This window comes from Pongo abelii, chromosome 5 (assembly GCF_028885655.2).
Source record: "Pongo abelii isolate AG06213 chromosome 5, NHGRI_mPonAbe1-v2.0_pri, whole genome shotgun sequence".
NCBI lineage: Eukaryota > Metazoa > Chordata > Mammalia > Primates > Hominidae > Pongo > Pongo abelii.
The window spans coordinates 117,755,303-117,779,465 of NC_071990.2; the positions used below are offsets into that span (position 1 = coordinate 117,755,303).

The 24,163-nt window shown below is 37.4% G+C and overlaps 1 protein-coding gene across 1 annotated transcript in view; it reads right to left on the reverse strand.

Annotated features, from left to right (window-relative positions):
* The window catches only part of TRAPPC3L (trafficking protein particle complex subunit 3L), a 53,211-nt gene that overhangs the window by 25,787 nt on the left and 3,261 nt on the right, over positions 1–24,163 (reverse strand). The window contains exon 3 of the mRNA XM_002817274.4: positions 22,018–22,117. Within this exon, the coding sequence (XP_002817320.2) occupies positions 22,018–22,117 (100 nt within the window). The remainder of the gene's footprint in view (positions 1–22,017; positions 22,118–24,163) is intronic.

Sequence of the window (24,163 nt, forward strand, 5' to 3'; positions counted from 1 at the left end):
CCAGGAAAAAAGAGACATCCTAATGTGATGTATTTGCCAAAATACCATGGGTTTTCTTGGGCTGGGATGAACTTTCGGAAGTTTTACAGTGAGCATTTTTTTTTTATGATTTCAAATTGGTTCTAGCTAAGCAATTCTGGAGTATCTTTGATGTACCTGGGTCTCTCATTTTAATAAACGTAACAGTGGTATGTTAGTCAGGGTTCTCCAGAGAAACACAACCAACAGTACAACAGTATATATCATACATACATATATATATGTGTGCATGTGTGTGTGTGTCTGTATGTCTGTGTGTGTGTGTATGCGTGTGTATATATATATATATGTTATACATATGAAAGGGGATTTATTGTGGGAATATATATTATTATATATAACAAAATATAACAAATATATAACAAAATATATGTGCTGTATATATTGTGGGTATAGATATAAAAAACAGGATTTACTGTGGGAATTGGCTCATGTGATTATGAAGGCTGAGAAGGCCCATGACATACCACCTGTAAGCCGGAGATTCAGGGAAGTGTGTAGGGTGGCTCAAGTCTCAGTCTGAGGGCCTAAGAACCAGGGGAGTTGATGGTACCAATCCCAGAGCCAAAGGCAAAGGAACCTGAAGTTTTTATTTCCAAGGGCCAATAGATAAGGAGAAGATTGGTGACCCAACTCCAGGAGACAGAGAAAAGATTGGTGACCCAACTCGAGTGGAGAGAGAGGGAGAGAGAGAGAGAGAGCAAATTTGCCCATCCTCTCCCTTTTTGTCCTACCCAGGCCCTCAATGGATTGTATGGTGCCTGCCCAGGTTAGGTGAGGGCAGATTTTCCTTACTCAGTCCACTGATTCAAATGCCAATCTTTTTTGGAAACACTCCCACATACATACCCAGAAATGATGCTTTAATAACTATCTGGCTACCCCTTAATCCAATCGAGTTGACATCTAAAATTAACCAGCACATGTGATAAATTAAGTATGGTTCAATGGCTCTTTCTGGCAGATGTAGTCTTGTTATCCTCATTTTGAATCTGAACTTATGAACCAATAAAATATGGCAGACATGAGGTAGATTGTTAAGCAGTATCACAGTTTATGCCTTGGTCTCTTAGAATGTTGCAATGCTCAACAGTCTGGTAAAAGCCACTATGTAAGAAGTGCAATTACCCAGGGACTACCAAGCTCTGAAGAGGCCCAAGCTAGCCAGTGGGAGGAGAGAGAGATAAAAAGAGAGAGAGAGAGATCCCAATGGCTCCAATTGTCCCAGATATTCTAGCTTAGGGGTCAGGCATGTGAGCAAAGGAGCCATTTTAAACATTCAGGCCCCAGTGTACATGACATGGAGAAGAATCAGGAAGTCCAACCAACAGTGAGAACAAAAGGCCCCAGATCTATGGCCCTAGTCAAATCATTGCAGCCATCTCCAAACATTTGACCCACTCCAGTGGAGGCTGCAGGCTTTGTAGAGAAGTCCTTGCTATGTCCTATCCAACTCCATGACCCCAAAAATCATGAGCTTAATAAATGTTTGTGGCTTTAAGCCACTGAATTTTGGGGCAATATGAAGTGATAGAACCTGAACACTAACACGAAACTCAGAATTTACAAAAAGACAAAAAGTACAGGCAAATTGTATTTATACATTTATACATTCTCCCTATGCATAGAGAGCATTTTCTTCAATAATGTTTTCTTTTTCTTTAGGTTCCAGTTAGCAGTATAACATCTATAGCATGATTTGATAGATGCTGATAAGTAGCTCTCTAAAATCACTCCACCAAAGCTGGAGATTCACTTTTAATTTTTTTGGTTAAATTTTGTTTGAAAGGAACACAAACATATTATTGGGAGAAGTAACACATTAAACTATTATTTGTCATTAATATCTAGGAAAAAATAGCAAGTGAGGGTTTCAGACTAGGCTGGCCTTTAGTAAGCTGGAAACAGATCGTTCTTCTAGTCTTGTCTCTCAAAATGTTATCTTCAGACTGTCAACATCAGTATCACGATGAAGCTTGTTAGAATTGCAGAATCAGACAGTATCTAAAACCTGTTGAGTCAAGCCTGCCGTTTAACATGATCCTAGCTGATTCCAGTTCAAGCTAAATTTGATAACACTAAGGCAGTGGTTCTCAAACTTTAGTCCATATATAAATCATCTGGAGGGCTTATTAAAATGTGGATTGCTGAACTCCACCCCCAGGGTGTCTGATTTAATAGGTCTGGGGTGAGGCAAGAGAATCTGCATTTCTAACAGGTTCTCAGGTGATACTGATGCTGCTGGTCTACAGATTACATCTTGAAAATAACTGCTCTACAGCACAGAGCAGGCTATTCTGGTGAAGGCAGGCTGTAAGAAACTCAGAATCCTGGGCTGCACTCCAGATCTACTGAATCGGTCATCAGCCTGTCCAAGACTTTGGGGTGCCTTTCCATTCATTCAAGGATACCTTTCTATTCATTCAAGGATACATTTTGTCCTTTAGGAATATTTTAAAGTTTACTTCACATAAGTTTTACATGTTTCTTGTAAACTCTATTTGTAGGTGTTTTCTTTGCTCCTATTGTAAATGGTTTCTTTTTTCCACTATATCTTTCTAAGTGATTGTTGTCTGAGTACGTGAAAAGCTATTGTCTTATGCTTATTAATTTTATCTCTCTACTAATTCTTTTATTGTTTGTAGGCCTTTTCAGAATTTGAAAGTAAACATTTTGCAACCTTTGATGACAAAATGGATCTAGACAATAAATAATGAATTCTAAACTATTAGGTGAAAGCAGAATGGGGTCAGACCTATGCAATTTGAAGCCACTCATCTATATTAGCATCACTAAAAATCAAACCAGATACTACGTGCCTTATGAGGCAAGGCAAGAATAAGTACATAGTATCACCTGTGAAATATTGTTTCCTAAAAAGCTAAACCTAATCAAGTATTTAGACATTACTGCTAGTTTATAGGAAATGTGAGCAACAAAAAACAATGCAATTAGCACCACAAGAAAACAACCAGGTACGTCTAAATCTAACAGAACATTCCATTTTACAGATGACTCAGTTTCCCCACAGATTAACAGTATTAAAAAAGGAGAATAAAGGAGATATAAGTGACTTAATAACCAGATGTGCTATATAGACCTTATTTGTATCCTGTTTCCAACAACCAACTGTAACAAGATATCTTTGAGATATTTAGGAAAATATGAATGAATATTAGATGATTTTTAGAGAATTATTAATTTTGCTATGTGTGATAATGGTGTGCTGGTTTATGTTTTTTAAAAAGTCCTTCAGTTAGAGATGTATATTTAAATATTTATGTGTGAACTGCCATGATGTCTAGAAGTTTCTTTAAAATACTCCAGAAAAAATAAAGGTTAGGGAGAAAGCTGAAAGATGAAATAAGATTGGCAAAATATGGAAACTATTGAAGCTGGATGGTAGGTACACAGAATTCATTACATTATTCTCTTTACATTTGTATATGTTTGAAAAATTTCATAAGGTACACAACAAAATAAATGATATGGTCACCTCAGTTATTTTGCTGAAGTTTTGTCAATCACCTCTTGCTTAGCTGGAGTTTGCCTTCTAGTATCATTCTCAGCAAAGGCTCACAGGAATGCTGTTCTCTGAATTCTTACATATTCAGCCTGTTGGCCTGTTCTCGAATTGAAGGACAGCTTGTCTGGTTCATACTTTCTCTACTTGAGTGTATTGTAAGCATTACCTCATTATCTTTTGTCATTGAATATTGCTGAGGTGGCCACAGCCTGATGTCTGATGCCATCTTTATTTCTTTCTTTATTACTAACATGATGTTTTATCCTATATTCTCATTGATTTCTTTATCTTTTATGTCCAAAAATGTTAAATAGGCCTTCAGGTAGGTCTTTTTGGAACAATTTTTCCTGCTACAAGTTTACTCTTTCATTGTGGAGAATCATTTTCTTATATTTCAATAAAAGAGTTGGAAAATTTTCAACTTATTTTCCTTTCTGTGCTATATCATTTTCAAGAAACTATATTGTTTTGAATTTAAAACTAAACCACTCTTATATTCCTATTGGAATTTCATTAATTTAATTTAAAAAACTAAGTTAACTTGAAGTCTTGGCTCTTGTTTCATCCAAGTTTCACAAGCATACTGGGAGGGAGGTATTACCTTTTCTATGTTTATAAATAATGCTAGAGTCCAAAAAGGCTAAGGTGGTTAAGCCACTGTTAAGTTATTGAACATCAATTTAGACCTACATTTGTCTAATCCTAATTTCCATCACACAAATTCTGCCTCATTTTAGTATATTCTTGAGTGTTCATATAACTTTTCAAAGTATGTTCCCTCATTTGTAAAATGAGGATGTTGAATTAGTACATCTCAAAGTCTCAACTCTGTTGTCCTAAATCTTACAGCCAGTAGCGTGTGAATTCCCAGCCAATTGGATTCTTAGTGTCCTCTTGGGAATAGAGGTCTATCTCCAAGTTTCCTGGCCTCTGTCTGGGCCCCTGGATTCTTTCCCATCCTGAACAGCTTTTCACCTTGGGTTTCTAAATATTTAGGATAGTTATGCTCAAACTATACTCCTACTATATGAATGAATTAAACTTTCCATTTTATTTTTTAAAAAATTTCCTTAGATAAAAATGACAATTGATATAGAAGGAATTTTTAGCAGTGGAAAGTTTATAAAAGATTTCAAATAGTCCCCAAACTTTAATTTTTATATATTTTAGAGTCCACCTTTCTTTCTGTCTGGCCCACTGTCTTTTTATAATTTCAGATTTCCTGTACCTACAGCCACAACAATGCCAGAGAGAAATCTTCAAGTTTTAAATTGCAATGAAAACTGAGATTAAAATGGGAAGATGAATTAATTACTTCACCTAATCACATTCACTGGGTCATTTCAAGAAATAGGATTAAGTCAGCAAAGTAAGAACTCACGATATTGAGTAACTTTGCTTAAGAACAGTACCCTAAGATACATGCGTTCTTTGGCAGTTTATAACCTATAAAATGGTGACTAGTTGCATTGTAAAAACATTCTATGCCTATATTTTATCATAAAGAGATGTGCTTCTGCAATCATAATAATTGCTGATGGTTTCAACAGAACACAGTTATTTCTCCCAAGGGTTTTGTTGGTATTTGTGTCACAGAGGAAACATGAGGGATAGTAATCAGTGTTTTAAAAAGGGTTACTTCCTTAAACAGTTGGCTAACTATGAGTGGGTTTCACCGACCCTATGCATGAAGTCAAGCAATTAAAGAAATATATGCTTACAAACTGATCGATTTCCATCTTATTTTGAGAAATGTCCCCAAAAACACAGCCTCCTTCCCTACTTCTTTCCCTATAGACAAGTTTGTTGTCCCAACTAAAGGTGAGACAACAGTTTTATTTCAATCAAAACTGCTCCACTTTGATCATATCTCTCTAGTGTTTTCCACTTTTTTTCCAAATGAATTTTTATTTTATTTGAAGCATGTAAAAGACATAAAAAGAGAAGTAACTAGGAGAAGAATTTGGATGGAGGGTCTGGAGGCGTGGCAGCCTTAACCTGCAGCCTCACTTCTATAGGAATCACCCTAGAGTTCCATAGAACACAGTTAGGAAACTCTTGTTCTAAACAGTGGAGGCCAATTAGGATCACTTGGAGAGCATTTAAAAGGTTCTAATGCCTGTGCCTTATTCCCAGAGACCACAATTTATTGGGTCAAAAGTAAGTTCTGAACATCAGGATTTTTTGGAAAGCTCCAGGTGATTCTATGCAGGAGCTAGAATTGATAACCCTTGCCCTGGAGTATCACTGAGCAGTCAGCGCAAGTCTGAATCAAATCTTACTTCTGATACAAACTAAACATCACACCAGGCAGGGATGGCCTGGGATTTGGTATTCCTGATGTGTCTCTGAATCCTTAGACCCAGACACATCTTGCTTTAGGGTTTTGTTTCCCAGGGTATTTACTCCATGGTTTTCTTTTCTTAATAAAGAATTTTATTGTAAATAGTTACATTAATAAAATGTTCCCAAAGCTATTGCTATTTTCAGTCCACTTAGGTTTGTTTTAAAGGACTTAAGAATATGCCACCCCAAAATATTGCCACTTTGACATACATATTCATTATTTTGCGTTAAAGTCACTTGAAAAGCAGCAGTCACAAGATTGCTGTGAACTTCCTGCTGTTTCTTAAAGGCAGGAGAAGAAATTCCCATGTGAAGGATATCCTCCCTGTACTAGAAAGAAAGCAACACTCTTATCATCAAGGAGGGGCAATTGAGGCTGAGAGGATTCTGTACAGATTTTATTAAAATAATTCTTGTCTTCTTGCCTTCCCAAATAATTTAGTTGCCTTTTCACAAATTACTATTCTTTGTCCAATTCAGTAGGTAAGTGTTCAACTCCTTGGGTCTTCATTTCTTTATTAGAGATTCCCGGCCGGGCGCGGCGGCTCACGCCTGTAATCCCAGCACTTTGGGAGGCCGAGACGGACGGAACACGAGGTCAGGAGATCGAGACCATCCTGGCTAACACGCTGAAACCCCGTCTCTACTAAAAATACAAAAAATTAGCCGGGCTTGGTGGCGGGCGCCTAGTCCCAGCTGCTTGGGAGGCTGAGGCAGGAGAAGGGCGTGAACCCGGGAGGCGGAGCTTGCAGTGAGCCGAGATCGCGCCACTGCACTCCAGCCTGGGCGACAGAGCGAGACTCCGTCTCAAAAAAAAAAAAAGTTTCCCATGCTATGTATTAAGTAAATGTGTATGCTTTTTTTTTCTGTTGATCTGTCTCATGTCAATTTAGTTCTCAGGACAACTTTAAAAAAAATCTTAACAGGATAGAGGTGAAGTTTTGCCTTCCCTACAGTTTCATAAGTCAGTTTCACATGAGTTTCATCCAAATAACTTAAACAGCAGAAATAAAACCAATAATCTTCAATGCAAAGGCAGGGCAGCCTAGATATTCATGTGCTGGGATACCCGGAAGATTCAAAACTTCTCCCCAAGGAGGGAGAGCATTTGGACCAATGCCTAATGCATGCAGGGCTTAAAACCTAGATGACAGGTTGATAGGTGCAGCAAACCACCATGACACATGTATACCTATGTAAGAAGCCTGCGCGTTCAGCACAGGTATCCCAGAACATAAAGTAACATTTAAAAAAACTTCTCCCTTAGAGCATTTTTAGTAATAGAGCAAAAATGACATCTACATGCAGCCAGATTTCTTATAAGTCCTGATTATGAACAAAAATGGAAGATGGACATTCATAAGGAAGGTGAGAGGCAGTGCTAAGTTATTTAGTGACTTGCAGAATTTACTAAGAATCAATCCCTAAGAGATTCTTCTCTGTGATGAAAGAAAAAATAATATTATGCAAATGCAGTCATAATAAAAGTTTAAGGGTAATTCCCCTGCAGGTGTTTTGCCTTCATGTTGGAACTCTGCCATAAACAGTGGATGTGGCCTTCTGGGTTTGATCCAATCAGTCTCAAAATCCACACAGCTTGTGGCTGTACACGTATGCTTTTCCACAAAAGAAAATTTCCTACATTTTTCCTTTTTCACCCCTCCCAGAGGTACAAAGCAGAATAGACCAAATGGGTGAGTGATTACATAAGGCAGTTCTTGCCTACTCAGTGGCGAGAAACAAGCCTAAGTGGTTATGCTTGTTTAAACAAGTTTCATATTTTTAATAATCTATCTGCCATATTTCTGGCCCAAATTGTAAGATGTCTTAAAATAATTTATAAATTGCTTTTGCTGTGAATATTCATCATTTTTTAAATATTGAGAATTTTATTACCACAAAGAATTTTTCTTTCCTTTTAATTGATTTCCTCTCCCTTCTCTACTCAAAACTGCTACTAAATAGGAAAATGGTCTGACATTCAGCTAACTGTGATGCCAGCCTTCTCTGGAATGTTGTGTTGTGTTGGGCTGTGACTTCCATGGAATTCAATTCCTGTTTACCAAGGGCTCCCACTTATTTTATTTTAATATAGTATGTTGAAAAGAGTGGAAAAAAGAAAAGCAATTCCATAGGCTCTTACAACTAGGTTTTGAATTAGCCTTTGAAAAACAGTACGAGCAAAGAAAGGTTTTATTTTTAGGCTTATCTGATGAGCTTCCTTTATTGTGGTAGTTGTTGAGTGATTAAAGGGATTAGTAATCTTAGGAAAATGTTGAGAATGAGGCATATATGGTGCTTTTACCCTTGGGTCCTCCCCTGCCTACACTGTGCTGGAGAACTGCTCTCTCTGACCAGGTCTCCTGTTTCTACCTGGTTGGTTGTGAACCTGCATTCTCCACATTTGTCCGGACTCTTCAGGTTAATAACTGAGCCTTTCACTTGGCTTTGCTGTACCCCTTCAGCTCTGTGCATGGTAAGGAATGCCTGGGTTGCAAATCTCACTAGACCCTGGGGATTCTGTTCCATTCCAATACCTGGGTTTCCTACTTCAATCTTTTGGCTGGGGTGGGAGGCATGTACAATAACAGCTAATTTCTCAAATATCTATTTACATGTTATTCTAAGATAAGACAGTGGCGAGATATCAAAAAATTTTAGAATCTTTGTAACTAACAGAGTCACAACTGTTGGCTGTCTAATGGAAGTGAAATATGGGGTAGCCTCCATGCACCCTCCTGCTTCCCACCTTACAGTTAGGGATTTCCTGTCAGGTTGCTTTTGGTAGACAGAGCACTGTGCTGCTCGAGGTAAAGTAGATTGGAGCTGAGTGGAAGTTGTCCACCATTCGTATCTGCCTTCAGTATCTATGTGGAGAGCACAGAACCCACTCTCCATGTCCTGCAAGGCAGAAGTTACATGTCATCTGGTGAGGTTGACAGGTAGGCAGTTGCAGTGATGTGCCTTCCGCCCTCATGAGGTGAATGCAGCATGAATGAGTCACTTTTTGAGAGGACCATCAGCAAAAATCAATCTCCACAATATCAGTGAGAGATTTTAACCAAGTGAAGGGCAGAGACTGCATGAAAATAAACAGGTTCCAGGTCTTTTATTTTATGGCCCCCAGGCTGCATTTCTGAGCCTATACCATAAAGTAAGTTGTGTGTAAGAGAAGGAGTGTGTGCGGAAGAGGGTTGAGGAATGGAAAGCAACTCTAAAACTGAGTTTTACATATTCATCCTAGTAAAAGAAAGAACATTCAGAGGACAGGGAGAAAAATGCCTCCCCATTTTGTGCACAGCATTATGATGGCAGCAAAATTCAAGTGTTGTGCATCGTACTGGGTGCGTTACATCTAGACTTAGACCCAGAATTGTGAAATATGGTGACTTTTAGAGAAGTATTTGTTTTTAAGATGCATGTCATTTAGAAAATGAAGGAAGCCAAATATAATCAGAAAAAAAAGAAACCAAAGTAAGTAAAATACAGAAGCATAAGGAACAAACCGCCCCCCCTCCTTTTTAAGAAAAAGGAAAAAACAGCCTAAGATATGTTACTGTCTCTGACTTGAATGCCCTGGTTTAAGTTCATTTTATCTGGACACTTTTCCTATTCACATTAAAAATCAGATTGTCTCTGCTAACATTCTTTGAAAAAAGAAAACACACAGAATGTCAAGAGAAAAGACTGAAAAAGACTTAGAAAAAAGAGTAACAAAAGAAAAAGCCCCACAGGATTAGATGACCAGAGCAAACTTTTGTAATTGGTTCCTTTATAAGAAGTTCAAAGGGAAACCTAATACTATCTATTGCAGCACAACATCATTTTTCTTAGGAGAATTTAGTTATCTCCCTTCTACCAAAGCGTTCCTCTGAGCTCACTGTTCTGAATAATGTCTGCCCCACTCTTGCTAATGGTCTAAAATATTTACTTTGCATTAACAATGTGGTTTTACTTGACTGCTTCCAAGTGCGGAGTCATTTTATTTTGAAGTGTTTGCTTTCTTTATTATTATCTGCAAATGTATAACAAAGACAGTTTTGTCTACTTCAATACCTTACAGTTAGCATACTAAATGGAGTCTGCAACACTAGTTATTTGCCCCAAATTCTAGCTCTGAAACAAAGAAAAACAAACACCAGCATCAGTAAGATAAATAATGTGAGCAGAAGGTTCATAGATAAAGTGAGACTCATATATATATATATATATATATATATATATATATATATATCTGCTAATAATTTCCTAGACAAGAGGAACAAGATATTTGTCAATTACTTTGCCCTGTTTTGGAAAATCTTGGAATGTTTTTCATACCCAGATTCCCTTCCTGAGGGGCTCCCTGTGATTGCCACGTTCTATCTAATTATCCTGCCATTCTGGCCACAGTTAATGGATTAGGGTGGGCATTTTGAGCCTGGCCAGTCAGTTCATAGCTTGGCTAGGGCCCTGGAAGTGACCTAGCATGAAACTCTACCTAACACAGGGCTAGTGATTGGCTGGCCAGGTTAAAGACTCTCTTTTTGGGACTTTAAATATGAAACACATAGAGAAAGTCACAGTTTGGGTGATTGGGCAGAATGCAAATGACACCCAGAGAAAAGAGAGTAAGCAGAAGTCATAAGGCAACAAAAACTGAAACACCAGAAGCAGTGAGGTGGAGAGAAGGAAAAGAAAAATGGAAAGATATTAGTAGGTAATTATAAGAGCAGAACAAGCAGAGAAGGGTTGAGTCATGAAAATGGCACAGGACTGAAGTAGAGAACCACAAAGGCTTGCTGCTGAGGGTTCAAGATAGACTAAAACTGTAAGGATTTTCCAATTTTTGTTCTTTCATGGGGTCTGATTATCGTGTCCCAGAATATCTCTACAATAAGCCCTAAAGATCTGACGTAAACCAAATGCTGGTAACCTAAAGGAGTCTACCTAACACAATTTGGCTCCATGATGAATTTTAGGATAATTTTCAAGCATTTTCCATAATAATATGAAGTGCACTATGTAACAATTTGGTTACCTACTTAATATTTTCATTTTAAATCACAATTGACCTCAGAGTAGCAGAATGAATATCCCTCTTCTAAAACCTTCTACACTCATATAATAAATAATGGAAAAAACAATAATAAATATATAATTTAATATAATTACAATTTATTTATATTTAATTTATATTTAATTTTAAAATATAATATAATAAACAATAATGGAAAAAACAAATGTTTCAATAAAATTATCAAGTCGAGTTCGCTGCCATTATTTAATAAGAATCAGTTATCTTCCTGTTCAGGATCCTATCGCAGTTTAAATCTTGTTGCTGTGGATTTGTTATTGTGAACAACCAGGTACTTTTAGAGCACTGATTTTCAGTGTAATGAATATTGCTTGAAATAAGAGGGCTGCTTCTGCATGTAGTGTTAGTATTGAGCAGACAGCGTAGGAGTCTTTCATTTAGAGACAAATGTGGACCACTGCCCTCTTCTGGACAGACTAGGAGGAGCAACAGGGTGTAGATGTGAAAAGTTCTAGTATTTTCTTTTTTTTTTTTTTTTCTTTTTATTTTATTTTTTTTCTTTTTATTTTTTTTTTTTTTCTTTTATTATTATTATTATTATTATTATTATTATACTTTAGGTTTTATGGTACATGTGCCCAATGTGCAGGTAAGTTACATATGTATACATGCGCCATGCTGGTGCGCTGCACCCACCAACTCGTCATCTAGCATTAGGTATATCTCCCAATGCTATCCCTCCCCCCTCCCCCCAACCCACAACAGTCCCCGAAGTGTGATGTTCCCCTTCCTGTGTCCATGTGTTCTCACTGTTCAATTCCCACCTATGAGTGAGAATATGCGGTGTTTGGTTTTTTGTTCTTGCGATAGTTTACTGAGAATGATGATTTCCAATTTCATCCATGTCCCTACAAAGGACATGAACTCATCATTTTTTATGGCTGCATAGTATATGTGCCACATATACTATGTATATGTGCCACATTTTCTTAATCCAGTCTATCATTGTTGGACATTTGGGTTGGTTCCAAGTCTTTGCTATTGTGAATAATGCGGCAATAAACATACGTGTGCATGTGTCTTTATAGCAGCATGATTTATAGTCCTTTGGGTATATACCCAGTAATGGGATGGCTGGGTCAAATGGAATTTCTAGTTCTAGATCCCTGAGGAATCGCCACACTGACTTCCACAAGGGTTGAACTAGTTTACAGTCCCACCAACAGTGTAAAAGTGTTCCTATTTCTCCACATCCTCTCCAGCACCTGTTGTTTCCTGACTTTTTAATGATTGCCATTCTAACTGGTGTGAGATGGTATCTCATTGTGGTTTTGATTTGCATTTCTCTGATGGCCAGTGATGGTGAGCATTTTTTCATGTGTTTTTTGGCCGCATAAATGTCTTCTTTTGAGAAGTGTCTGTTCATGTCCTTCGCCCACTTTTTGATGGGGTTGTTTGTTTTTTTCTTGTAAATTTGTTGGAGTTCATTGTAGATTCTGGATATTAGCCCTTTGTCAGATGAGTAGGTTGCGAAAATTTTCTCCCATTTTGTAGGTTGCCTGTTCACTCTGATGGTAGTTTCCTTTGCTGTGCAGAAGCTCTTTAGTTTAATTAGATCCCATTTGTCAATTTTGGCTTTTGTTGCCATTGCTTTTGGTGTTTTAGACATGAAGTCCTTGCCCATGCCTATGTCCTGAATGGTATTGCCTAGGTTTTCTTCTAGGGTTTTTATGGTTTTAGGTCTAACATTTAAGTCTTTAATCCATCTTGAATTGATTTTTGTATAAGGTGTAAGGAAGGGATCCAGTTTCAGCTTTCTACATACGGCTAGCCAGTTTTCCCAGCACCATTTATTAAATAGGGAATCCTTTCCCCATTTCTTGTTTTTCTCAGGTTTGTCAAAGATCAGATGGTTGTAGATATGTGGCATTATTTCTGATGGCTCTGTTCTGTTCCATTGATCTATATCTCTGTTTTGGTACCAGTACCATGCTGTTTTGGTTACTGTAGCCTTGTAGTATAGTTTGAAGTCAGGTAGCGTGATGCCTCCAGCTTTGTTCTTTTGGCTTAGGATTGACTTGGCGATGCGGGCTCTTTTTTGGTTCCATATGAACTTTAAAGTAGTTTTTTCCAATTCTGTGAAGAAAGTCATTGGTAGCTTGATGGGGATGGCATTGAATCTGTAAATTACCTTGGGAAGGATGGCCATTTTCATGATATTAATTCTTCCTACCCATGAGCATGGAATGTTCTTCCATTTGTTTGTATCCTCTTTTATTTCCTTGAGCAGTGGTTTGTAGTTCTCCTTGAAGAGGTCTTTCACATCCCTTGTAAGTTGGATTCCTAGGTATTTTATTCTCTTTGAAGCAATTGTGAATGGGAGTTCACTCATGATTTGGCTCTCTGTTTGTCTGTTATTGATGTATAAGAATGCTTGTGATTTTTGCACATTGATTTTGTATCCTGAGACTTTGCTGAAGTTGCTTATCAGCTTAAGGAGATTTTGGGCTGAGACAATGGGGTTTTCTAGATATACTATCATGTCATCTGCAAACAGGGACAATTTGACTTCCTCTTTTCCTAATTGAATACCCTTGATTTCCTTCTCCTGCCTAATTGCCCTGGCCAGAACTTCCAACACTATGTTGAATAGAAGTGGCGAGAGAGGGCATCCCTGTCTTGTGCCAGTTTTCAAAGGGAATGCTTCCAGTTTTTGCCCATTCAGTATGATATTGGCTGTGGGTTTGTCATAAATAGCTCTTATTATTTTGAGATACGTCCCATCAATTCCTAATTTATTGAGAGTTTTTAGCGTGAAGGGTTGTTGAATTTTGTCAAAGGCCTTTTCTGCATCTATTGAGATAATCATGTGGTTTTTGTCTTTGGTTCTGTTTATATGCTGGATTACATTTATTGATTTGCGTATATTGAACCAGCCTTGCACCCCAGGGATGAAGCCTATTTTCTTTTTTTTTTTTTTTTTGTCTTTTTTTTTTTTTTTTCCTTTTTCTGGAGAACGGGGTCTCACTATATTGCCCAGGCAGGTCTCGAACTCCTGGGCTCAAGCTATTCTCCTGCCTCTTGCCTCCCTGAGAGCTGGGATTACAGGCGTGAGCCACCGGGCCCGGCCAGTTCTTCTAGTATTTTCTAAGTTCACTTTAACAATATTTAATAAATGTCAACAGGTGTGGATTTACCTGGTGAACCAAATCCCAAGAATGCTATAAATGATCCCTCCTTTGGAAAAACTTACAGATCTGATGGGGAAATGAAATTGTAAATGAAAGGTAACTTCACTGGCTAATACAATAAAGAATCAAATTAAACAAAATTTACTAGTATTATCATAACTTTGGGAAACTGTATTACTTCCATTTTTATGAAACATTTTTGCTTTCTTTAGATGGAGACTGGAACTATGTACAAAATAAGCTGGTCAACAGCAAATCGTTGGAAGGTCAACAGCAAATCGTTGGAAGGTCAACAGCAAATCGTTGGAAGATCAACAGGCACAAAACACGATAAAATTGAATTTCACAAACTGATTAAAACATTAAACTAAAATGCAGACTTACATTGCTCTGCTTTCATAATAAAGATAGGTTAAGTAAGGTTAATCATGGGTTCCCTTATCTTTACAAGGTTGCTCTGTCATTTTTGCTTACTTATCTTAACACTGCAACTCTTGCTTCACATAATGCAAACTAATTATCTCCCTTTGGCACAGAAAGACCTAATGAACATTTCAGAGCGTCAACTTGGTTAATTTAAAGCCTATGAGACCCACTGGCAGGCTTTAAGTCTAAGCCCCCAGCTACATCTTTCACTGGGTGGTAGCTTAAGGGCCAGTCTGCCATTTATCCTTGCATATTACCACCTTGGGCTTCCAGGGAAGAAAGTATAAATTATTGGCAGGTGATATTCTGGAGTTCTTGGCCACAGTGTCATTTAACAGCACTTCTAACAGCAGTCAAATAGAGACAGTAGATTTATAGTCATTGGAGGGATTGAGAAAGGGAACATAGATTTGGTTGTAGAAGTTGAAGAAATTTGTAGGAAAAAAGAGGTAGTGGTTGTATTTAACAAATTTCACTGTATTTAACAAAAAGTCTTTATTTCAGAAGAAAAGTTTGCAAACTGAAAATTATGCTCTTCAGCCTATTTTGTGTCTTCAGTGGCAAGAAGTTGACACCACTCTAGCAAGAAAAACACGTGGCTTCCTTTGCCACCTCTTCCTTCCACCAGACAGCTAGAGTTGCACTGAGTGGCCAGAATAATTCCAGCGTGAGAGAGCAGGTAGGATAGGGTCAAACATGAGGCCACCAAAATTTAAAACGGCAATAGAAATGTAAGTAACAATCAGGATGGCTCGGCTCATGCCTTCTGTACTGGTTGTCAGATTATTGCCTCTCAGCTTAAAACCTACCGTTCACTGCTCTGCTTGTAACACTAGAGCTCCATCATGCAGACATTCCTCCTTGGCCAGAAGAAGGTGCTGCAGGGACACTGCAGGAAGAAGGGGCTTTTCTTCTGTCTCTAGCGTGCCTTTTGTTGTCTTGCTCCTGCTGTGAATTGTGACCGGCAGGGCATAGAATACCCAGTGGCCTTTCCTTCCTAACTTGCTACTTCCAGCTTATAGTTTTCTTACTGTCCCCATCAGCCCACTTACACCCTAATGGGAGTTTCCTGATTGCAAGGTTTAGCCCATTGTTCCCTGCCTGCAGTCTGAGCCTAGCAACACAGCGGCCTTCTCCGCTATCCATAGTCTGTAATCATACCTTCCCCAACAAGATTTGAATCCCAGCCTTAAGAAATGGAACTCTGTCTAAAAAGGATTCCTCCTTTGGGTACTCACTCTCACCCATAAATTCTGTAGTGCGTTTTTTTCCCCCTTTTCTCAGTAGCTAATCCCCTATAAATAGCTAATAGTGTTTTATATTCAACCTTTCATTTTGAAATGATTGGGTGATTCCTGTCTCCTGACTGAAACCTCTCTGGCTCACCTTCCAAGCTGTGGGACTCCCCTCTGAAAATGTCTAATAAAATCAGATTTGGATATCCTTGTTGAAGTGTCAAATCAGAGCTTCAAATCTGTATTGGAGATTGGAAATCTATAGCCCTCATGCTGTCTCCATTCTAAAGCAGCTCAGGAGTTTTGGCTTGAAATGTTTTCATTCGTCGTATAGATTCAGTCATAGCAGTCTTGTGCATTCAGATCAGAAGCAGAAGAAAAAAAAATATGGCTAGTATGATTTGCTGAAATTTTTCTGTGTACACTCAACTCTAATCTCAAATGGACCATTTTACTGAAATAAAAATGATTCAGCCACTGGGAAAAACATTCCCTCTGCTATTTTGTTTTCTCTCTGGATTATGTGCCTAAATCTTTTGCCCTAGAGTTTATGCTTACAAAATTCACCACTTAGATTTACTTCCCTGCTTTAGGCACCCTCATTCATATTGCTTCCTATGACCATTTCCTGGATTTTTTATCACTCATCCCCCAAAATCATTGCTCACATTATTTAATTGAGGTAAAATTTCAATTTATAACTATAAAAGGAAAAGTTCTCTTCTTTTGCTTTCCAGAATTTCCAACAAGTACGGTATATTAGATGCTGATTTTTTTAACCTAAAAATCAGGGTTTCAAGTTTTTTAAGTCTTTTTATGCTGTATTTAAAAATCCCTTCTTACTGTGACAAAAAAGTAATGTGATATTTACACTGAAAAGTGATAAATTCCCCCATGTCCCTCACAGTAATCATCATATTGACATGGACCTGAGCACAAAAGACTTCCCAACTTTGACAAACATAATTTGTGCAAGGCCAAGCGGTTATAAACATTGTCAGTAACTAGAAGGTATGGATGCTCTGTAGGAGGCTTCGGAAGCTACATTTACCACACTCAGCTATTTGTGATTATAATTCAATGTGCAGATGATAGCTAGTGAAAGTAATACCTGAAATTCAGGAGAATGACAGCTGAAAGAGGTCTCTTCTGACAAATATGGAAACCGAAGTTTGGACAGCTTAAGCAACTTTCTTAGAGTCACACAGTGGGAATGTGGATCAGCAGGATGTGGACTCTTCCGTTTTAATCTCCACTACATTGGACATGGTTAGGCCAGTGCTCATCTACTGATGAGGATCACAGCTCCTTGTGTCCAAATTACTTTCAAAAGGCAACATTATTATAATTATTGTCAAGCCTAGCCTTTATAATCATCTTGATTTAAATGATCAAGTTTATCTCTAATTAGCTTCTCCTAATAACGAAACTATTTTATCATAAATGTGTTTGGAAACCCTAAAATATATTTTGTATAACTAAGGAGGTTTTTTGGCTCTTTGACCACAGACAGGTGCAATTGCACTTTCTACTTTCCCTTATAATAAACAGAAAGACATATGGGTCTGTAAATAACAGTTGAATTATATAATATTTCATTATTACAACTAAAATCAGCTATGGTAATTCTACTGCATATTACACATTTTCATTTAGACCAACTACAAAATTTTTCTCAGAACAATTATCATAGTAGAAAAATATCTTTAAAAATACATTTTAAACAATTAGTTTGTGGAAAAAACACTAGAATAAGGTCAGAAGAATTAAATTCTAAGCTGGCTTTTCTTACTATGTGTCCATGGTGATAGCAGATTAAGTCTCAATTATTCTATCAGTAAAATGGGGCTAATGATAGATGATAGATGTTCTTTTTATTTCACAAGGTTCTTATAAGGGAAATACAGGTAATAGGTAGGAGTTACTTTGAACTTTTATAAAGAAAATATCAATGCTATTAAAGTTTTTCAATATCATGTTATAATGCTGCTGACTTACAAATGTTCAAAATAAATTAGTATGTCTTATTTAATATTTGTAGTTGTACTTTGAAGTAACTACTACAAAAAGTTAAGTTATATATTATAAAATTCTGTTTTAAAAATGGATGAATTTTAATGTTGTAGGAACGAGACTTTATAATTAACTTGGCATCTTTTTTTTATATAAAATGCAAGGCCAACTAAAGATTTTTGCCTTCAATGATTTGGCCATTGTCATGGGATTCCTTTTTAAACCACTAGATGGCGCAACTTAAGGTCTACTACTTGTTAAAAGACATTGTCAGAGGCCTAATGACAGAACGACCTCCTCTTTGAGGAAAAAAACAAGTGAGGGAAACAAGAGAGAGGAATGTTATGAATACCTGAAGTTACACAGTCCTTCTCTCGCAAAGGCAGAGGCGTGCAGAGTGCAGTGTAAGTTCAGGAAACCTGTTCCTACATGTAGTCTTTTTACTAACTCAGAGGGAGGGATCACTTCTCCTGTCTGGGCATAGGTTTCTTCATCTAGTCAATTCTCTTCAAATGCATTCCTTCTCTCTCTTTCCTTCCCTGGAGACAGGACAGAGATCATGAGTTTTATGGGTGCCATGGTCTCTAGGTGCTCAGTACTTGAGACGGATGATGATGCTGTTCGGTAGAAGTGTGTGGTCTGAGAGGGGAGCCAAACAAATTTTACAGCCATTAGGTTCTATTCTTGACTCTGCCATGCTCTGGGAGCAGCATGTGACTACAGTAAACTTCTTCTGAACTTGGCCTAGTTCTCTGTAAAACTGACTGTATCATTTGACATCTGCCTCCTCTGAGGAGAGTTTACAAGGATTAATAAGATAATGCTGCCACAGGCCCGACGTTTGAATGAAAGCTGCTAATTATTAACAAAGCTTCAGTGGGCAGGTCCATAACTAAAGTCTGACCTTTCATCTTTGTCAAAGTGCTCCTGAAATGGGTGACATTAGTGCTACAAGTAAAGGAACATTTTGTTGGAGAAGTAAAAATGATCAAGAGGAAGGACATCAGGCCTTTGAAGGAAGGTGCAAAGAGCAGGGACAATCGTCCTACACTAGAGAAGGGTGAGGGTGATGAATATTCTCCTCATTGACAAGAAAGAATCTTGCATAGGAGTGGAAGTGGATCTTTTTCCTGTTCACTGAGGACAGAAGACACAGGAAGTAATTCATCAGAATGGTTGATAAGACATGAAAGTCTTAGAGAAGGGATATTTGGAAAGCAGATGTTGTACATTGTTCTAATAGGGGAGAATCAAGCAGACTTGTTTCTAACTTGGTGAAAATTGTGTACCATTAGGAGGTCAAATATCGTTAGAATCTTCTTTACTCTTTTAAAGACAGAATAGGGTTTCTGAATATAATTTCTAAATGGGGAACATTCTGGGTTTTTTTTAATGGGTCTTTTCCTGCTGAGATATGAATTCATTTTCTTTCCTACGCTCTCCATAGAACATTTCTTACTCGATTCCTCGTCAACCTTTTCTTTTTTAATCTGGAGCATTGAAAGAACTCTTGTTCTATTTCCACATATTGAAGGGACTCGAGGAGCCCTTAAATGCATTGGGCAAGATGAGGAGCATTCCCAGGCTACCTCCTGCAGAAGAAAAGCAACTTCCTAAGGGGCCTGAACAAAAGACTGCTTTGATTCCTTCTTCCTCCTTCCTCCCCTCTTCCCTTCCTCTTTTCTTTTCTTTCAACTAATTTTTATTGAGTAACTACCCAGTAAGAAGTCCTACATTAGGCCCCACATAAATATGTGCTTCCTATTGGCATATTTAATTTGGCTTTCAGCTCTGTAATTTTCCTGTGGCTAATAGAGAATGGAGAATATCCTGGTTGAGGACCACAGGTAACAAGAAAGTTTTATGTGAGTCTTCTTAGCCACCTCTGGGAAGGATTTATATGGGATATTTGTTAGCAGCTATTTTGAAGTTAATCACAATAATTTTTAAAAGTTATTTTTATTTTCTACTAGAGAAGCCTTGTTCCTTTATGTTCTTCTGATTAAAATGAGTATGTGGAATTATCTCTTCTGAGTCTCTTCAGAAGCTTTTTAGTGATTTGGATGTTGCCCTCAGCGCTAAGAATAGACAGTAAGAAAAAACTGGAGAATCCTCCCATGTCACTGCGCTATTCTGACTGGATCAGCCAATATTCTCTGGGCCAAGGGCATTTACGGTATTGAGCATATTTCAGATAATCTCTGACCCTCCATCGTGTGGCAGAATGTAATTCCAGCTTCTCAGCAATGAGGTTGTATATGCCTCTACTTCCACTTGGTTACTGCTCTTTTTTCAACAGATATTTTTTGTTCTGTTAATCATCTTCTTAAAAAAATAAGTGAATACATTAATAAATGGAAAAAGATACATATACAAACATATCCAGAAGAATGAACATTTTTTCTAGTTGTGCTAACATATCTTTAGAATGAAGTCTCCAAATTGCCCTTGAAATTATTCTTCAAATGTTCAAAGCCTAATAAACAACCTTAAACACATGAGTCAGGTTTTATTTTCCACATTATATAAGTTTTCAGATTATTGGTCAATGCTCTACCGCCTTATTAATTTGCAAGACAAAGTCTTAAATCTTTCTTTTTTTTTTTTTTTTTTTTGAAACAGAGTCTCACTCTGTCACCCAGGCTGGTGTGCAATTGCATGATCTCGACTCACTGCAATCTTCACCTCCCAGCCTCAAGCCATCCACCCCTCTCAGCTTCCTGAGTTGTTGGGACTACAGCTGTGCCACCACGCCTGGCTAATTTTTGTATTTTTTTGTAGAGGCGGGATTTCACCATGTTGGCCAGGCTGGTCTCGATCTCTCGATCTTCTGAGCTCAAGTGATTTGCCCACACTAAGCTAATGGGATGAATTTTGGCAAAGATCAAGAGGGAGTCATTCTCAAACCAATCTATGCTCATTATAGAGAGACTGTGTCTTACTAATCAAAAAGCCTAGGGGGCTACCAACTAGAAATGCAACAAAACACAACCATCTACATTTATATATTACAAGTATTTACTTTCCATTAAAACAGCTGGTATTCTTGTAGTATTGCCTATAGAATTAGTTTCATTAAAAAATGTTTTATTTTTCAAACTACTGTTTCGGGATCTTACTTATAATCTGACAATACAAAAAGGGACTTTTTTTCCCCAACCTGGTTAGTGGTATGATAAACTCATTGTGCTAAGGTTGGAAGATACTCGGATAACAGTTTCAACCACATTATTTACTAGCCATGAAATAATACAAGTAATAATATGAGTAAATGGAAAAATCTTTCATTTGGATTGTATTTTTTAATGTAGAATTTTTTCACACATATACTATTATTTACTGTTCATCATATTATTTCTGGAACTTAATTTTCTTATCTGGAAAATGGGGATAGTAACTCCAATTCTGCCTACTTCAGAGGGTTACTGTGAAAGTGAAAGACAAAGAGTATGTAAAACTGCATTTAGGCTCAGAAAGCGTGATGGTATAGAATGACAGCCATTCATGCACAGAGTCAGTTTGGCCATGTATAACAATATTAAGGACTAGGAGAGAAAAAAAATGAGACTGACTTAATTGATCAGTTGTGTAAACCTGGAGACATGCGTATCTTCTGAGTCTCCCACAAATTAACAACACTACATTAATAACCATAGGCCAAGATTTTTAAAGGCTGGCTAAAGATGCATTTTCCAGTTTAATTTCTAATAAAAGTGAGCTAATCCTGGATGATTCCAAGTTGTCTCCTACATATCAGGGCTATGAAAGTTCTTAGAACAAATATATTTACAGGAAGTTCTGTTTTTCTCTTGGGAAAACAATACTCTGGGAATGACTAAACAATATTCTCTGATACTACCAAAAACCATCTCCCTCCATGTGCTGAAAATTATCATAAAGAAACTGGTTTGGGGCATGCATGTTTTAAGGTTGCCCTATTACACTCCCCTTCTGTTTACCTTCTGAAAATGCTTTTTCCACTGTGAGACATACACTCTACACACTCCTGTAGTCAGGAAAATCTATAGTTGCTTAAATGCATCTTTCAGTTCACAGTAGCTTTATCTCTGTGCTGAAATAAAATGCTTTTCAATCAGAATCTCCTTTCTCAGCACCTAACAATGAATGCAGATGGAACCTGTCCAATCTGAGCAGAAAACCACCAAACTCAAAAAGAATCAGAGATTTTTCAAAACATATTGACAGAGCTAAAAACATAGTTACCTGGGCAATTATGTCTGTAATTTCTGAATAACTATGGCATCTTCCCACGCAGGATCGAGCCAAAAAGTCTTCCACAAGCCGCGTTCCAATGCCGTAACCCCTGTGGATGAAGGAGAGAGTGTGGTCTGAAAATTCTAAGAAATTAGTGAAGTCTATCAGTTTTTAAGAAGGGATTTGTGTGTTTAGCACTTGTGCAAGTGAATCACAAATCAAACCAAATATGATGAGTTAAATGGCTTTTGGCTGTGGGCTTCTTATTCATCCCACAGACCACAAAGCAGAGAGCAACACACGGAGGAAATATTAACTGGTCTCCTACAAGCAGAAGAGTCTGCCTAGAATCAAGACTTGCCCAAACTTGACAATAGAAATTAAAATTAAGGAAGGCTGGTGTCTGTAGCCTAATGTTTCTCAGTGGCAACTAATTTTCTCATCATTAGCTATTGATGGAAATCAAATGAGATCCTAGCTAAAGTGTCTGCTACACGTGTGATACCAGGATGCTCGCTCTTCTCTTAGCATTGTTATCAGGGTAGAAAGGCAGGCATTTCCAGGGTGGGCTCTGGAAGGAGGGGAAGAAGGGAGCAGAAAAAATTTTTGTTGCCAGTGAAAGTTTCAGCAACTTCAGACTCTGAAGTTTACTAAGTGAAAAACAGCCCAGTTCAGAAAACTCATTTTTCATTCCAGAGAAACAAACTGTGGGACTGGGGGAAGGTATTGTGTTATCTCCACCCTGAGAAAATAGCTCTAGTAGTGCCTGAAGTACAATTTTGAAAACCTTCGATTGAGATGTGATTATACACACGCTGAATATGTAGCTAAGTTGGCTGAGCACACACTTTCAACAAGATAAACTGAAAAACGACTAAATTTCCCAGAAGGATACAAAGAAAGGTCAAAATCTCTGTCTTATAAGAACTTGCAATCTAGCTGAGAAAATGTGACCTTCAAGGTGGAAATCAAACGGAACACTATTTTTGCCAAACCTCTATCAAAATTGGTCTTTTAATTTCACAGCCACATGTACATAGACAAGTGAAACGATTTCCAGTGGAGCCACAAAATGCCCAACAAGACACCACAGTGTTCAGAGGCAATGATTACTCCAGAGGCTCTAAAAAGAGATGAAATCTTTGGTGGCTAGGTGGTTGGAGGGAGACGGATTTGATGTGAGAGTGCTTATGAATTCTATGAATCTTGTGAGATATCCTATTTATATTTCTGAGTGGATAGAAATATTCAGTTTAGCTTCCTTGACTTTAGAGAAAAATGGTTTATAATTTCAGGCAAGAAGTTGTCACTGCAAAGACTTAACAATCAAAATGTGTACTTTACAGAAATAGTTGTATCTGGATTAAAAAATATTCCCAGTGTTTTCTAATTATCACTTTGCATATCCACAGCTCAGCAACTGGGAACAGTGGTCAGAAGCCAAAACGTTATGAGCTGTGCTATATCTACACATATTGCTTTGGTCAAAGGGTATGTTTCTGCAAAGTAGATATTTTATAAATTAAAAATGTAAGAGGCTCTCAGCAGAAGCTATTAAGGAAATCTAAATGTGAATTTTTTTCTTAAGGAAAGATCTTTCTGCAGCCTCTCAAAAATTTATTCTTTAATATTTCATTCATATTTGTTAAATGTGTACTCAATTAGCTAACCAAAGGCATTTTTTTAGTCAAATAAGTGAGCTTTTTTATTATTCACAGCTTTTTCACAAAACAATGCAAGTTTAACATAAGTCAAATAAAATTAAGTAATTTCTGGAAATGCTGTGTCAGATGTTTAAGTGTGACCTAGTGTAAAATAACCTTAACATTCCTCACAGCTGTAGACAGTTCAGCTAACGAAGTGACTGAAAAATCTATAGGTGGACAGTTGGGCAGTTCTTTTCTTTGTGAATGCCCTTGACTAATTAAGTAGAAATGCAAAAAAAAAAAAAAGGCATGTGTACAAAAATAAATTAGAATTTTTTTAAAGAAAAAGAATATGCATACAGAAAGAAGAAAAATGAGACTTTTTAAAAAAGACTTTCAATCTTTATGTTGTCTTTTTCTGTATTTCAACTGAAAATACAATGAACCCTTTTAAAATGCTCTAAAATGTTAGGCTAAATTTCCCCTTCAATCTGCCTAGATAAATCTTC